This window comes from Mytilus trossulus, chromosome 12, assembly GCF_036588685.1.
Source record: "Mytilus trossulus isolate FHL-02 chromosome 12, PNRI_Mtr1.1.1.hap1, whole genome shotgun sequence".
Taxonomy (NCBI): domain Eukaryota; kingdom Metazoa; phylum Mollusca; class Bivalvia; order Mytilida; family Mytilidae; genus Mytilus; species Mytilus trossulus.
This window is the reverse complement of record NC_086384.1, coordinates 48,835,325-48,853,035: the sequence shown is the minus strand read 5'-3', so window position 1 is coordinate 48,853,035 and position 17,711 is coordinate 48,835,325. Positions and strand designations below refer to the sequence as shown.

General features: G+C 32.0%; 2 protein-coding genes across 4 annotated transcripts; one reads left to right on the top strand and one right to left on the bottom strand.

Annotated features, from left to right (window-relative positions):
- The first annotated feature begins 3,049 nt into the window (after positions 1–3,049).
- LOC134692742 (sialin-like) lies at positions 3,050–13,136 on the top strand. Of its 3 annotated transcripts, none has more exons than XM_063553253.1 (11): positions 3,050–3,275; positions 4,120–4,325; positions 5,205–5,438; positions 6,428–6,515; positions 7,433–7,528; positions 8,028–8,158; positions 8,984–9,133; positions 9,535–9,667; positions 10,505–10,655; positions 11,040–11,113; positions 12,726–13,136. In XM_063553253.1, the coding sequence occupies exons 1-11, from the start codon at positions 3,212–3,214 to the stop codon at positions 12,845–12,847; spliced, it is 1,449 nt and encodes a 482-aa protein (XP_063409323.1). In that variant the 5' UTR covers positions 3,050–3,211; the 3' UTR covers positions 12,848–13,136. The 3 variants fall into 3 exon arrangements, with proteins under 3 accessions (XP_063409323.1, XP_063409322.1, XP_063409324.1); XM_063553252.1 differs by having other exon boundaries at positions 3,052–3,275; positions 11,040–11,130; XM_063553254.1 differs by lacking the exon at positions 11,040–11,113 and having other exon boundaries at positions 3,053–3,275.
- A 4,026-nt stretch (positions 13,137–17,162) lies between these two features.
- LOC134692522 (putative ankyrin repeat protein RBE_0220) lies at positions 17,163–17,699 on the bottom strand. The gene has a single exon (XM_063552979.1). It carries the CDS (start codon positions 17,697–17,699, stop codon positions 17,163–17,165), a length of 537 nt encoding a protein of 178 aa, XP_063409049.1.
- Positions 17,700–17,711: the final 12 nt, after the last annotated feature.

Here is a 17,711-nt window from a genome sequence, read left to right as displayed (position 1 = left end):
AGATAGGTATTGACTTGTTAAACAATTTAACTACTTGTCAAATTTGCTCTACATGCTTTGGTTTCAGGGTAATAAGCAAAAATCTACATTTTACCCCTATGTTCTATTTTTAGCCATGGCAGCCATCTTGGTTGACTGGCCTGGTCACTGCACACATTTTAAAACTATATACCCTAATAATGATTTTGGCTAAGTTTTATTAAATTTGGTCCAGTAGTTTCAGAGAAGAATTTTTTTGTAGAAGATTACAAAAATTTACGAAAAAATTGGTAAAAAATGACTAAAGGGTTTTAATATAAACGTTAACGACGACGGACGCAGAACGACGGTCGCCAAGTGATTGGAAAAGCTCACTTGGCCCAGTGGGCGAGGTGAGCTATAAAGAACACTCAGGGCAAATACATACATGAATATAATCATTATATATCAGTAAGTAACTACATGACCAGATCATCCCAATACACTTACGAACTGTTCGTCATATCACACGAATGTACCAAAGCCACTTAAAGTGACGACAAATGTTAATTCATAAAACCAGAATATAAAATTGGAATTAATAAAATTGAGAATGGAAATGGGAAATGTGTCAAAGAGACAACAACCCGACCAAATAAAAAAATAAACAACAGCAGAAAAGTTTGTAATGGGGTAATTTGGAGTATTTTCTAACCATTATAGGATTGTGATAGTAATGGTGTGATTATTCGTATTTTCTAACCTTGTCGGTAGTAAGAATTGTTTTTGACTATTAACACACACGTTCTTCGTAAATAGGAATAAAACGATATCTAAGGTAAGCGTGAATTAAATAACAGCTCTGTATTTAAACCTCCAGCACCCCCAACACAAAATAACAAATTCCAACAATTAACAACCAAAAGTCATCTATTCTTCAGAAAAAATGCATGATCCAAGTCAGGTATATAAACGAAATATTATATTCTTGGAGTATGTTAAATTCATACTGCAATTATATGTTTGATATTATTTTAAAAGCATGATAAGATATGGTAAGATTATCACCAATGAAACGAATCCCCGCCAATGACGAAAAGGTCAGCCTGTACCACAAAATCTACATGGAGCTATACAAGGTCCAAACAACAATTGTCGATTTTATAGTAGATGTTACGGTGTTACCGAAAATATAACCTTACTTATCAAACCCAATTATGTTCTGTTCAATTTTCAAGTTAAGAGGCTCTTGATATAAAGGAGGAACATAATTGTGGGGCACCAACCCTTCCATCCAACCTTATTGTTTGCCAGAACAATCGTATGTGCAGATTTATCAACTCTTCAGACAAAGCATGCATAATTCATAAATCAAATATCCCACTCGGAAAATTTCTGAGTTGTCCCTACTTTTCTCATTTGATTTGCTTCGCATTATTCAGTAAGCGGACTTGGTTTATACATTGACGGAGGCCGTACGATTGCCTGTACTTACTTACATCCTATCGATATGAACTCTTGTGGAAAGTTGTCTCATGGACAATTATATATTATGCCTTCTTATTGTAATACTGTTTTAATTCCTCACTGGGAACATTAACAAAATGCCAATATTTTGTATAAGCAAAACATAAGAACAAATTATACAAATAGATTGAACCAAGTCGGACTCATCATCATAAACAATAGGAACCACATAATAACAAAAGCATAAGGAACTGAATTGCGAGTCTGCCGTTCATATCGAAAACGTCTAAAAAAAATGTTTTTAAAGTACTGGGCTAAATTTAACCATCAACATTCTTTAAGAACATTTCGTTTATGTTTTGCTATGTTTTCTAAAAATTAAAAAATGTAAGGAGACTAAATATAGAATATCAATTTTATTGTTAGGATGACGTTGCACAGATCTTCGGGATTTCAAGTATTTTAAAGAGTTATAAAACTTGAAAAAACATTTTTTATTCTGATAATACTTTATGAGCTTGTATCCAAGTATGTGGTACATATCCATCTTTATTTCTTTTAGTAATCTTAAAACTGTTAATCAACAAATCGCTATGATTTTGAGCAATTTATATATAGTGATCCTGCTAAAAATGATCAGCTAATCTACATCATTTCATCATAATTGAATTTGTATCTGTGTCGATTGCTGGATTTTAAGCAATAATCTCTTCTCGATCCTCCGCCCATTCACAATATATGTATTTGTTAATTGTGTTTCAAATGTACAGTCAGTTCATTATTTACGGTTTGCCATTTAAATCCCTACAACCATAATATATTTAAACATACGAAAGAATACGAAAGAATAAGCATACAAAAAAATATGCTTTGAAGCGCCTCGTGGCATTGATTTTAACACGTGTACACGCCCAATTTTCATTTTTCATCAAAATTGCACAATCTTCCCTCCCATCCTTTAATAATCAAAATTGCTGCTGATTTTAATTATTTTTCAGATTACTTGGTGAACAGATCCACATATTTTGAATGTTCCAATTAGATTGTCATGTATCATCAACACTGTCAGACGTTTCAACGTTTCAGATTCAATGAAACCTGAAAGTTCAAGGAATATGTAGTCAAAAATTAAAACAAAATATTATCTATCATCATGGCATTTCGTTCAATATGAAAAGTGCGTTGGATGTCATCATCAACATGATTCAATCGGCAGTGATTTGTTCAAATATTGTTCATTGAGCTGTTAAGGAACTGCCAAGCAGCTAGAAATTGTTTTGGATTTACTGTTTGGTTTCCCTTCAGTGATCAATTGTCATCAAGTTTGTTGATGTTGGTTTTGTTTAATTTGTTAAATTTTATATTATTGAATATTGTTAAATCTTGTTGAATAAATGTCATGAAAAATAATCAGCCAATTTTGAAATTTCAATTGTTTGCTGGTTATATTATTCTTACAAATGATTGCATAAACTAAAATCTGTAGTTGCATATCAATTGCGCACATTGAATATGCAAATCTATAAAGTTTTTGACAATCTACATTCGGCGCATTTACATCCTTACTTTAACATGTTAATTTCTATCACCGGTAGAAAGAATATCCGGACGAACGATCATTAATGTCAATATTAAGTAAATTGATATTTATGTTGTTTTATATGTTTTACGCATCTAAAAATATATTGAAATACATTGTAAACCGAATCAGCTAATATATAATGATAAAATGACTGGAATATCTAGTTTTTAGATGATGTTTATAAAAGAGGAAAATTAAACTGTTATGGAATTGATGGAAGAACATGTTAAGCATGACACGTGTAATCAACAAAAAGAAAAATTACAAGGTAACATTTCATAACATATATTTCATATTTTCAAAACAAAGAATACATAATGAAATTAGTTATGGATTCTATTTTTTCACCATTCTTATTGGTGGGGGGTTAGTTTACAAATGCCAATCAGACAATATTCTGAAATGACAAAAACTTATAGAATCAAACCTAACAATTGTTTTTTTTAACGAAACGGACAAGAACTCGCAGTGACATCATCACTCACGAGCAAGATGTTCTTTTCACATTTTGCAGGATAGAGCACCATTAGTTTTCTTTGAAATTGATGTTTCACTTATGCGTGTTTTTTATGTAGACCGGAGCTGTTTTATTTTATTTATTCCTTAATGTGTCTACCTCGGTTTTAAACAAAGGCAAAAGAATTGACAAAAATTCGAGAGAAAATTCAATTTTGTTAAAAATCAAATCAAACAAATATGTTTTTTTTTAAGAAATGGACCAGGACACGCATTGACGTCACTACTCCCGTGCAAGATGCTTTTACACATTCTGCAGGATTGATCACCATTATTTTTCTTTGAAATGAGTCACATATGCATGTTTTCCTTTTTGAGACCTTTGTTTTTGTATTCCTTTGTTAATATGTCTAACCCTTTTTTCGAACAAAATTAGTCAAAAAGAACATCCTGTCATTGCTATCGAAGATATGCTGTACAGTTATCATTATATATTTCTCGGAAATTATCGTGTTAAATTGTTTATGTCTCATACATTTTTAACATAATCTAGTATGCTCGAGGTGATAAATAGTGTTCACGAAGAAATTGCGAAAACAAAATAAAAAACCCTTAGTGAAAGTCAATCGTTTTACAACACTTGATTTTAATTACAGATGTTCCATGTTGTTGTTCTCAGCGCTGGATTCTGGCATACACTTCATTCTTTGGAGTTGTGTTAGTGTATGCCGTAAGAGTTAATTTGAGTGTTGCTATAGTATGTATGGTTAGAAATGTTAATTCAACCTCAGAAAATAACGGGACTATGATAGATACAACTACGTGCCCAGGTGATGCAGAAAGCCAAACAGTATTTAATACGGTATAACAAACATATTCATTTTCTGACAAAACTAAAATTGTACATTATTTTGTGACAAAACTAAAAATTATACTAGAAGAAGACATTATGACAAAGTGCGTGGCATACAGAAACATGTCTATCAAGTATATACGAAATAGAACTTACATGTATACACGCTTGCAAAGTATCTGCTAGAAGATAGAAGGTTGTAATGAGTTGACCTGCTATTCCTTAAATCTATAACATTTGGTCTTTGATTGATATTTCTCTCTCATTTACAAAACTAGCTATATATAGAGCCAATCATTTTTATTTTCATTAGTTATACCTTTCACAATATGTAAATTACGTCCACGACCGAGGTTTTAAGTAGTCCATATGCACTCGCCACTAGCCACTAGATTTGTTCGATTCCAATCGTAATTGCCGAGAAGTGTTAGTTGTCCTGCCGAAAGTCGGCGTTTTTTCCGGGTACTCCGTGTTCACCCAGCATTAAAACTGACTAGTGTGATACATAGCGATGTATGTTGAAAAAAACTGAAAACAACATGGTTAATAATTTCAATGCGTCCGAGGCGCTTTTCTGATTTACCTTTATCAGGAACGCTCAAAGCCAAACATTTGAAATCCAAGGATGTATAAGTACCGAAAGCGTTAAAGAGCTAAATGACAAACATACCTAAAATTGATAGCCGAAGTCATCTTTGTCAACTTTGAAAGTGGCGAGACACAGACATTTCCACAAATTGTCACATGTTCCTTTTTTTTCTGTATAAAAGAGGAACGAAAGATACCAGAGGGACAGTCAAACTCATAAATAGAAATAAACTGAAAACTACATGGCTAAAACGAACCCCACCAAACACTAGGGGTGATCAGTATAAATGAATATTGCAGCATGCTGAGTTTGACTGGGACAAAACTACGAGATCTTCAATTCTAGCTTCATTTTTCTATGGATATATATGTACACAAGTGTTAGGAGGTTGGTTTGCAGACCGTTATGGTGGGAGACGTGTATTTGGCGTTGCTATGGCAGTCTCATCTATCTGCACTATTTTGACGCCAATTTGTGCTAGGACATCAGTCATTTTAGTATTTGTCTTACGTGTAATCATTGGACTAGCGACAGTAAGTAAAATAAATAGAATTCACACATAAAAATGCCTTTGAATGTACTACTTGTAGATTTTATTTACATATAAAATGAATACATTATCCCAGGCATAGATTACCTTAGCCGTATTTTGCACACCTTTTTGGAATTTTGGGTTCTTAATGGTTTTCCACTTAGTATTTATTTGGCTATATAAATATTTAGATCTGAGCGTCACTGATGAGTCTTATGAAGACGAAACTCGCGTCTGGCGCATTAAATTATAATCCTGGCGCATTAAATTATAATCCTGGTACATTTGATAGCCATTTTCACAGATGACATAATATTAAATACAAACCAAAGTTTCGACTACATGTATAATATCACGAATATGTTATAAAATGTAATGTGTGTCAATCTGTTGATTAATTATAATGTTCACATTACAAATGATGTTTTAGTCCTAAAATAGCATTCACGGTACCATTTTCACTGCTAAATGTGGATTTCGACAAATAAAACTTTTTCAAAGATGTTCGAAGCTTAAATGTTTGAAAGTATAAAACCTTATATACAAGTGTATATCATATGGCAAATGTCAGAACCGCACTACCATTATCGATATCGAGTATTTCTTACATTATATTCGCGGATATTTTTATAATATCCATATCTAGATTAGTTGATTAGTCAATCTTATAATGAAGTATAGCAAATGTACCGACTATAAGCAGTGTATCTAAATTTAATAAAAAATCGAACAAACTCCAAAATGTTCATTACTTAACATTTACAAACTTGCAAGTGTATCGTTTGAATGTTTATCTCTTAAACTTGCCAACAACTTGACTATTCAAGTTGTATCTTCTGACTGTTTATCACTTAAACTTGCCAAAAACCTGCCTTTTTAAGGTGTATCATCTAAATGTTTATCCCTTAAACCTGCCAACAACTTGCCTATTTAAGTTGTGTCTTCTAAATATTTATCACTTAAACTTTGATAAAAACTTTCCTATTTCAGGGTACAGTGTTTCCAGCAATGCAGTCAATGTGGGGACGATGGACACCCTCTTTAGAAAGAAGTAAATTAATGACGTTTACCTCTGTAGGTATGTTCGATAGACACGTAAATGTAACGTAGCCGATATCATTACAGATCCTTTGCAACAATAATGTAAAATTTAAATATCTTATTGTTTGAAACAATAAAATGTCAATTTTTATTGGAAATGTATCAGTATGCATATGTAAACTTGTGAATTTGAAAAAAATAAAATAAATTAATCTTGAAAACCTATAACAAAAAGGAATATAAAAAAGGATGAGCGTTTGATATTTTAAGTTTTCATGGACTTTGATTTTCTTTTTGAGATCTGTAGATTTTGTTTTACTTTGACATACTTAAGAACGTGAATGATACAAATTCAAAACTAAATATGCACCATTTACCAAGTGTAAATTGATAAGATTTAAGAATTTGACACACAATATCAGCTTTTTTATCAAGACAATATATTTTGCATAAATTGCCTTAGAGAAAGCCAGACAAATGAAATGAGGTAAAAGAAATCACAGGATTTCTTGTAAAAAATTATAATAGTGCATATTTCCGGAGAAAAACAACATCGAAAGGTTCCATACTGAGCATCATAAATCAATTAATCGGTTTTAACATAGGTGCTTCGAAACATATATAAAGCTATGATTCAAAGAATATATAACCCAAGAAATGTGTATAATTTATTTACCCTACGGCTTTCAATATCAAATACGATCTTTTAAGTTCGGACTTCTCATTTGTAGTGTGTATGTAGTGTTTTGAATACTTGTGTTCGTCTTTTAATCGTTTTTCTGCGTTTGCTATTGCATTCCTTTATCCTAGAAATTATGATTTCCGTTTTTCTCTTTGGTCTCGTTTGTCTTTTTATACATACAGTGTATATTGTTTAATTTGATATGTGATATTTAGGAGTACAAGTATAAGATATATGATCATGTTATGTTTCACTTTTATATATTATTTTAGGAACTATGTTTGGTGTAGTTGCAACATTTGCCTCTTCTGGTTATTTGTGTGAATATGGCTTTGACAATGGATGGGGTTCCATTTTCTATATCACAGGTACATACAACATAATTATTAAAAAAGTTATTGATCCAGAAGTAGTAAGTTTTGTTGGTAAATTCTACACCATAGTTTTCAGACCTGGAAAATTAATAAAACATCTAAAAAAAACATAAATGTGTCAGAGATATTAGAACACAAATGCTTTTAAGTGTGTCATTTACTTAGCAACTTTTCTTTTATTGTCCTACCAACTTCTTTTGCTCTATAATTTTAAAATTGTTCCGTCTTACAAAAAAAATATGTTTCATTAATACTATTCTATATTTTTTTTCTTAAGCAATGTTGTAAGATAATTAAAGGAAGTGCGAGTACTTGATTTGATTCAAATATAATTGTCAAAGTACAAAAATGTAGAACGATTCAAAACAGTTGTTGTTTGCAGTAATTTCACAGTTTTAACTAATTCAAGAAAACTTCGTCTTTTAATTGCTTTTAATTGAAGATTATAAGACAATAATTTAAAGTACTTCATGAATCGAAGTTTATATTGTAGGTGGGTTTTCGTGTATTTGGGTGATGGTCTGGTTCATCCTGACACGTGATACACCTTCAGAACACCCCCGGATATCTTCTCAGGAAAGAGATTACATAATCAATTCCATAGACTTTGACACAACAAAAAGGGTAAGTATTATCTACAGAATAAAACAAACAGCTACAGTTACGTGTCAATTTTGGTACATAAATTGGGCCGTTAGTTTCCGTGTGTGAATTGTTTCACATTGACATTTCATATCCGGTTAAAACTGACTGTGTGAAATGGGCTTTGCTCATAGCTGAAGGCCGTACGGTGAGGAACAGCTATCAATTTACTGTTTCATTTGGTTTCTTGTGGAGAGTTGTCTCATTGGCAATCTTACAATATCTTCTTATTCTATGACATGTGCAATTTTTGTTAGCATCTTTGAAATTTTTAAATACATTAGAAAACGTTTAAACATGCTTATATATGGCTTATCCTTACGCTTCTCGTTTACTATCAATCTTAGGTTCATAAAACTACGTTCACATGTTTTTGTATCATTGACACATTAATTTTGAGTAGTAACCTTATATGGAAATATACATATGAAGAAGATTGCGGTGTTGATATAGCATTGAATCCTTGGTCATAGAGCAAGGGTCAGTAAGAACCATGGTGAAGTGAATACAATTAAAATGTAAAACCGACAGAAATCAGAAGGTGCAGTTGTATCGATTATGGAATATTTGATTCACTGGAGATAGCGGATGTGTTTCTTATGTTCCTTAGATCGTAACAATTCTGTTCCATTTTAACGAATGATATCTGTTGTTTTTTTTGGCCATGGTGTTGTCATTTTTTTAATCTATGATGTTTTGACTGTCCCTTTAGTATCTTTCGCCTTTTTTATTTAATACAGAATGGATCAATATGTCTTAAGTGATTTTGTACTACAAAGTATGTATTGTTTTATTTTCATTTTATAGACGTCTAAAGTGCCATGGACTGAATTTGCAAGATCACCAGCATTGCTAGCATGCATAACAGCACACATGTGTAACAATTGGACGAACTATACATTGCTAACAAGCCTCCCCGATTTTATGAAGTCTGTCATGAAATTTAATATAAAGAGTGTACGTTTGTTCGTTTAAATTGTTGCTTATCAAAGAATATGAGATCAATTTAGGGGGAGGTGTTAGGTTTCATTATATTAATCGATGCTAATTCTTTCGCAAAACATATATTTTGCCTCTACTAATCCTCTCCAATGGTTGAACACGGTTTTTTTTTCAATTTTGAAAACTAGTATTAATATACTTAACCTCAGATGTTTCAAATGGAATAAAAGCTTTGTTTGACATATAAACGATAATCAAATTTAAGCCTATAGTTGTCAATTTCTGTGTTATTTTGTCTTTGTGGAAATTCGTTTCATTGGCAGTCATACCACATCTTCGTTTTTATATTTTAGAATTTTACCTTAAATTTATCTTTTCCATGATAAGTTTATTCAAACTATTTTTATTTCTTTCAGAATGGTCTTCTGACAGCTTTGCCGTACTTATGCCAAGCTGTATCAGGACTAGCTGCTGGACAAATAACTGATCTTATACGAAGTAGAAAGATTTTATCAACAACAGCAACCAGACGATCAACTGGTGCTATCGGTATGTTTAATTTCATTGCAATCATATCCCAAAACTCATGTAAAATTGAGAATGGAAATGGGGAATGTATCAAAGACCCAACAACCCGATAATGAAAATGAACGCCATACTAATTACCAAATTGTACACAAGATAAAAAATTAAAATAATACAAGACTAACCTAGACCAGAGGCTCCTGACTTGGGACAGGTGCAAAACTGCAGCGGGGTTAAACATATTTGTGAGATCTCAACCCTCCCCTATACCTCTAGCCAATGAAGAAAAGTAAACGCATAACAATACATAATGTAGACTATTTACTAATTAGATCAAATGACAGAGAGAGAATAATTTGATGGAATTTATTATATAAGGTTATGTTAATTGCAGATTTTTATTTGTCGTATAAACAACTACATTTACCTTACAATAAACATGTATTCACCGTTGATTAATCTATTTAATACTTTGAAATGACTTAAGTTTGGCTATTTTATCACCACCTTTACCTCGATTGATAAGGTGTAAGAAATGTAGGCGTTAGAAACATAATTTAAAGATATCAACACATTCAAATCTGCAGATTTATTCAAATTTCTACAAACAAGATTAAGAAGAGCTTGTTGGGGTTCGTGTTGCTTAGTCTTTAGTTTTCTATGTTGTGTCATGTGTACTCTTATTTGTTTATAATTTTCTTTTTTGGCCATGACGTTGTCAGTTTATTTTCGAACAATGAGCTTGACTGTCCCTCTGGTATCTTTAGCATCACTCTCAACAAGAAGTCATTTCACATGATTTTTATAATATTTGTTTCAGTTTTGATTTACTGAACTTGTATACCCTTTCCTATGTTTTAGCATTCACAGGGGCAGCAGTTTTCCTGGTAGCTACTGGTTTTATGTCATGTGATCACCGTGACATGGCTGTTGCTTTCCTGTCACTTGCAGTAATGTTTACTGGTTTAAATAGAGCAGCATTTATAGTTAACCACAATGACTTTGCCCCGAAGTACGTAGGTTTTGATTATTTTTCAAAAAATCATTTTAATTTAGATTTGGAGAGCACATTCTAGTTGACAACTGTGTAAATAAACTCTTTATAGATACCAGGATTGAAATTTTACATCTACGCTTTTCGTCTTCAAAATACTCACCAGTGATGCTCGAATAAAAAAATGTTTAAAAGGCCAAAAATACGAAATTGAAGATTTTAAAGTTATTATTTATTTACCCAATGGCATGAACTTAAATTTCCTGACATCGGATGGCTCGTTCGATACACTTTATTGCAGTTAAACCTATGCCCCTCGTACAAGTATAAGACTAGCCTTTTAAACACAAGGATTTACAAGTACAATGTGGCCCAAGTAAGTGAAGTTACACTTTTGTTTAGGTATGCTGGTGTACTTTTTGGAATAACTAACACATTTGCAACGATACCAGGAATGATTGCTCCAATCGTTGCAGGTGAGCTTACACCAAATGTGAGTAATCTTCCTTTATTTGAATTTTCCAATTCATTTTAATAGTTTAGAAACAAAATGTGCTCCGATTTCTATTAAGACAAATAATCCACAACAGTTGGAAACATCTACTTCTCACAGTCAAAGTTTTTAAAGAAGGTTTTTTAATACTTTAAGTTCAATTGTTGAATTATTAGTCCTAAAATTGTGCACCAGCTCAGTAGTTAGTACTTCGTAACTGGCATGGTTTATATATAAAGGAAAAAATAATAAATCGGTGATCAAAAATTAGAAAAATATTGAGAGAAATCAAATCCGGGTTACAAACCAAAAACCGAGGGAAACACATCAACTATAAGCGGAAGACAAAGGAACAACAAAACATCGAATGCAACAAAAACAAACGCCAACAGACATGGAAACGAACAATTGAATAAAACAACATAGTAACCTTCATAAATAGTCGGATAAGAAATTAAGATTGCATTTAGAAACTTAACTACTGTAAATTCAGAAATTATTGCGAGGTTTTTATTATTGCAAATAATGCGACTGAGTTGTAAACGCAATAATTAAAACTACATTTTGTAATATTTTAACTGAATTAAGCATGACTTTTCTCAAAATCGTAAAAATTAAAATCGCATTCAAGTGTTAAATGACAAAATCGCAATAATAAATGCACGCAATAATTTCTGAATTTACAGTAATTTTTCGATTCAAAAATGTAAATGTAGCCTTAGATGCATTTGTCTTTTATTTTTATGTCCTGTTAGGTCGGTGAAGCCCATAGACTGGTTCGACACTTAAACACCCTTGGTTTTGTTTGATCCAGTTTAAAGTTAATTCCAAAATGCGCTTCGAATACATGAAATGAATGATTTTTTTTCTTCAACAATACGCATTAAAAACGAAGGGACAAGAACTGTCATATTCCTGACTTGGTACAGGCATTTTGAAATGTAGAAAATGGTGGATTAAACCTGGTTTGGTAGCGCTAACCCTCTCACTGTGATGACAGTCTCATCAAATTTCGTTATATTTACATTGAAACTTAGTATACATCATGTACATGTTCCCTGTGATATGATCTTTCTAATATAAATGCCAAATTAGAGATTTTACCAGAATTTCACAGTCCACTTAACACAGAAAATGATAGTGCGAGTGGAGCATTCGATTACTATGAACACATTCTTGTTAACTAATGCTTTAAGAAATAACAAAAACAGTTCACAGTTTTCTGATTAATTTTTTATTATTACTTTATTCAAATATCGATATAGATGTCCATGTGTACGCCATAACAATTAGAAAATTGTATTATACAATTCAGGACAAATGTTACAAACCAGTCTAGGTTCATCGTCGCCTGTATAATCTGTAGTTTCAGACAGATAGAACATGTTACTTATCTGTGAGGTAAAACTTCAAAACACAATTTATTATATATCGATTTACAAGGCGATAGCCTGCACTATTAAAAGGTTTAAAAGATATAACGTTTGAATATAACCATTATATCAGTACCATCGTATTTTGTATGTTTTAAAATTATCATTAAAGTCCAATGATGAAGCAATGCAAAATAATTTAGTTATGTATTTATTTGACAGGATACCTCCGAAGAATGGCGAAATGTATTTTACCTATGTGCAGCATTCTGTATACTTGGGACGTTGGTGTTTGGAGGTTTAGCTCGTGGCGAAGTTCAGGAATGGGCCAAAGACAAAAGTGACGATGTGTGGATAGAAACAAAATCAAACATGCCAACAATACAACTCTATACATGACAAAGAACACGGAATTGCCTACAGACCTGACATATGTTGAATGAATATATTATGATGTTCGTATTGTCATGTCTGCAAGTGTAATAACATACCTGGACAATATACTGTCATAGATCAATGATAGAATCAGTATTTTTTCTCTATTTTAAACATATGCTCTCTGAAACTATCTTTATTTTGTTAATCATTCACCTCTATCTATAGCTTTTTGACAAGAATAAACTTATCATAGATTCCAGGATTGAATTTTTTTATTAACGCCAGACGCACGTTTCGTCTACAAAAGACTCATCAGTGACGCTCGAATAAAAATTGTTTAAATGCAAAATAAAGTACGAAGTTGAAGAGCATTGAGGCCCAAAAAATCATAAAAGTTTTGACATATACAGCTAGGTAAATCTATTTCTGTGGTAGCAAAGCCTTAGTTTTTGGACTGTATTGAAAAATATTATAAATAGGGAGAAAAGAGGAAACTAACTGTAAACTTGGTAAAGGAGAGTTCTTTTTTATGTAAATCTGACTGTATGAAGAAGTATATAGTTCATGATGTTTTTGAAAAGATAAGTTTCATGTTTATCAACAGGCGAACACGAAGTTTCACAAACTTGTTCCAAATATCAGATCATGAAAGGTCATAAAAGTTACAGATTTTTTTAATTTGACCCAAAACAATTCATGTTAGGTCTTGTAATCCTTTTGTGTTCTTACCTTAACACTTGAGCTATTCACGAAAAAACAAAATGCATTGAAAAATATTATTAAAAGAAAAAGACGAAACCAGAGTAAACGTTCTTCTTTGGGGTAAACCTGGCTGCAACTATGAACAAGTCTATAGTTTATTTTGTATTTGAAAAGTTGAAGATTTGTAAACCGGCTCCACACAAAGTTTCACAAAATTGTACCACATAACAGATAATGAAAGGTCATAAAAGTTTCAAGGACCTTTAGAATTTGACTCAATACAGATTATGTTTAGGCTAAATCAAACTATGTTTGATACATAAATGTTTTAAAAAAGAGGGACAAAAGTTACCAAAGGGACAGTCAAACTTATAAATCTACATATAAAATAAACTGACAACCCATGGCTTGAAATGAAAAGACAAACAGACAAACAATATTACACATGACACAACTTAGAAAACTAAAGAATAAACAACACGAACCCCATAAAAACTAGAGGTGATCTCAGGTGCTCAGGAAGGGTAAGCAGATCCTGCTCCATACGTGGCATCCGTCGTGTTGCTTATGTTATAACAAATCCGGTAAATAGTCTAACTCGGTAGGTCACATTCATGAAAGGGAAGGGGATCGTAGTTACGACGTTAGGAACATATTCAATAGCATTTGTGAAACAGTTATTCCATAACGGTCAACCAACTCATGATGGCGCCTGTAGAATTTACGAAGGGATTAAATGTACTCACGTTCGGGATTTCATCTAATGTTTGAACTGGGACCTATTCAATTCTTAATTAACTCTGTAATGAAAGTTTAATTCTTGTCCTTAGTTACGATAGGTATTTTTAAAACCACTTTTATAAAATATATCAATGTTGCGTCTTACGGAAAGCTATTTTAATTGATTAAGTGAACATACGATTTGCAAACAAATATTTCAAGCTTTCTGTGTTTTTGTTGTACAATCTGCAACGATTGGTTGGTAAAGATAAAAGTAGGCTAAAAAAATATAAAATCGAATGGAAACGGTATTAAGAGCCTTTGTCCCTCAGTTTATAAATTTGCATGTTATTTTCTTACATTTCTGTTTAAGAACAAAAAGTGTCCGGTCAAAATCAAAAATTTGAAAACTTATAATATAAGCATAAAGACATCAAGGTGCTTTCGAAATTTGAACAACATGCTTTAATATAAACAGAAGGCTCAAAGAATATAAAATCGAATGGAAACTATATTACAATATATTGTTCTGTTGATAAAGTCTGATGGACCAGGTTTATGAATCCCAATGTTAGTTTTAAATATTTAGAAAAAGTTGTTATATTTGGGATTTAAGTAAAACACTCCTAATGTTCGTCTTGTGGTCTTTTTTCCCTATTGTAGTCATGAAGTTGACCGTTTTGAGTTTGTATATCCTTTTTATCTTCCATAAAGAGCTAGTTGGATGACAATTTCATTCCGTTCACCTTTGTTTCCATCTTGTATAGATTACAACTTTACAAATAATACACGACGAAGTTGTTTATCATCTTAAGAACGTTCTAAAGTTCCTCTCGTTATATACTTGTGTTTTCTTACTTTAACTGTTACTTCCATTTTTTTTAAATACACTTATGACGTACTAAGTACATCCCATCATTGTTTTATTGTCCCATGGTAAGTTTTGAGTTTTTGTCTCTCATTTTTCTCATGCACTTTGTCTATATGTTTTTTTTGTGTTTCTTTGTCTCATTAATTACTAGTTTTGTTATTAAAACGATTTAGAAAGTGTTTCACCTATTTAGTCTGTCTTGCTTACAAATTGTTGTGACTGTAATGGAATTCTGCGCGACTGTCGCAGAAGAGAGATAGCAGGAACAATCAAACTCATTGACCGAAAATAAACTGTTTATAATGTTTTTGTTATCTTATTTTTATATAGATCTTGTCTATATACCAGCTTTAATTATTTGTAATATTCAAATTTTCACTCACTTCGTCTTACAATATTTGTATAAACTTCAAGATTTACCTGTATGTGTTACACCGTTTTTTCAGAGATGAATATTTTCAAAGGGTGAAATATTTCGCAGTGGTGTCTTGCCATGGTTTTGTTTGGACTTGTTTGTTTGCCTTTTGACCTGGATTGTTAGTCCCTTATAATTTATTTACTGTGCGTTTTCATTCAGATATCGCAGATCAAATTAAGTCGTTCATAGTAAATTAATTTACGTTTTTGTATTGAGTTAAGCCTGCCAATTGATATTATACCTTGTGTTTTTCTATGTTGGGATGTTATGCTATTGTTTCAGAAGAGGAGAAGGTTTCAATCCATTTAAACGTTTAAACCCACTGCAAATGTTTGCACCTGTCTTAGTCAGGAATATGATGTACAGTAGTTGTCGCTTGTTTATGTAATTTATACGTGTCTCTCGTTTCTCGTTTTTTTTTCAATATAAATTAGACCGTTGTTTTTCCTGTTTGAATGGTTTTTCACTGGTAATTGTTAGCCCTTAATAGCTTGTTGTTCAGTGTGAACCAAGGCTCTGTGTTGAAGGCCGTACATTGACCTATAATGGTTTACTTTTTTTGAATTGTAATTTGGATGGAGAGTTGTCTCATTGGCACTCACACCACATCTTTCTATATCTATTGACAACGCCATGGCTAAAAAATATACATAGGGAGACAAATAATAGTATTCAAGACAGAAAATAGAACACAAAAGACTTAGCAACACAAACACCACCATAAAAAAAGGTGATTTCAGGTGCTACGGAATGATAAGCAGATCTTGCTCCTTTGAGGCACTCATGGTGTTGCTCATTTTTTTATATACCTGGTAATTAGTCTAATTCGATAGGGCACATTCACAGTGAAAAATGGGTTGCAGTAACACCATGAGGAACATATTCGATATCATGTATCACGACCACTCAACTCATGATAACGTTAAAAATTAAGGGTTAAGCTAGCTATGAAACCAGATTTAATCAACCATAGCAACAAAGTTAATTTTCATATTTGACAGCTGTCTTTCAATTGTTGGAAGTGTTTGTGATTTTTTTTGTGCCAGGTATAAAAGACTTTCCGATTTGTATTTTCCTTAGAAATCGTTATTTTTGTTACTTTACTTTAAGAAGAAAAAATGATATTGAAAATGGTTTTAATAGACCATAGAGGAGCATAAATCATATAAGTTGACGACATAGACGACAATGAACGCTTTATGATTGCAATAACATCATTAGCAATTTTCTTTTTTCATGATTTAACACTATCGAAAAATTAGTCGTCACCATATTGCAAAGATGATTTATTTACAATTGATTCAGTAGTTTTAGAAGTTTACATAGGAACAAATGCTGTACTATTGTTCAAAACATTCTGATAATATGAAGTATATGTCTGCAGTATTACGATTAATTTGCGGTTTTAAGTTTTTACAACGGTTTTGTTCGTCGTATTATAATACTTGTTAAATCATTGCATTTGCTTAGAAAGTACATACTTTCAAGTTATACTTCTTTTCTATTAAAACAAAATGCAATTCCGGCTTTGATCTGTCTTGTTTAAGTATCATGATACTTTTTTACACTTTCATACATTACTTATAGTATGATCCATGAATATTTTGACAATTCTAACAGTAAATAAGATCCAGTAATACCAGTGTCTTGCTTTGTTTTTCTTCTGCTTAGAATGTTTAGAAATTAAAGCTGCTATATCAGGATGACCATATCCGCTAGCTATTTGTTCGGACGATAACAGGAATACTTCCCCCTCATTTTTATCTTTAATAGCTTTCGTTGTGTAATCAGCGCCTTTTTCAAGTAATATTTTAACAATATCTATATGACCTTCATAGCAAGCTACAGCTAAAGGGGATACACCACACAAATTACATGAATCAATGTCTGCCTTTTTGTTCAGTAACAGGTTCACAACGTCTGTGTGATTATTCTTACACGCAATAAATAGTGGAGATATTCCCTCATCTGTGTACTTATTAATGTCTGCCTTGTTGTCCAGTAAGAGCTTTACTATTTCAACATGATTTTTCTGGCAAGCAATAAACAACGGGGTTGTTTGATCAGTTGTTCCCTTATCTGTGACTGCTTTCTTTTCCAGTAACATTTTTACTATATG

Excerpts from the sequence above, each read along its gene's own strand:
- LOC134692742 (XM_063553252.1), top strand. The coding sequence starts at position 3,212 with ATGGAATTGATGGAAGAACATGTTAAGCATGACACGTGTAATCAACAA. Across the intron at positions 9,134-9,534 it reads TGAAATTTAATATAAAGAGT|AATGGTCTTCTGACAGCTTT; the intron begins GTACGTTTGTTC and ends TATTTCTTTCAG. Across the intron at positions 11,131-12,725 it reads CAGGTGAGCTTACACCAAAT|GATACCTCCGAAGAATGGCG; the intron begins GTGAGTAATCTT and ends TTTATTTGACAG.
- LOC134692522 (XM_063552979.1), bottom strand. The coding sequence starts at position 17,699 with ATGTTACTGGAAAAGAAAGCAGTCACAGATAAGGGAACAACTGATCAA.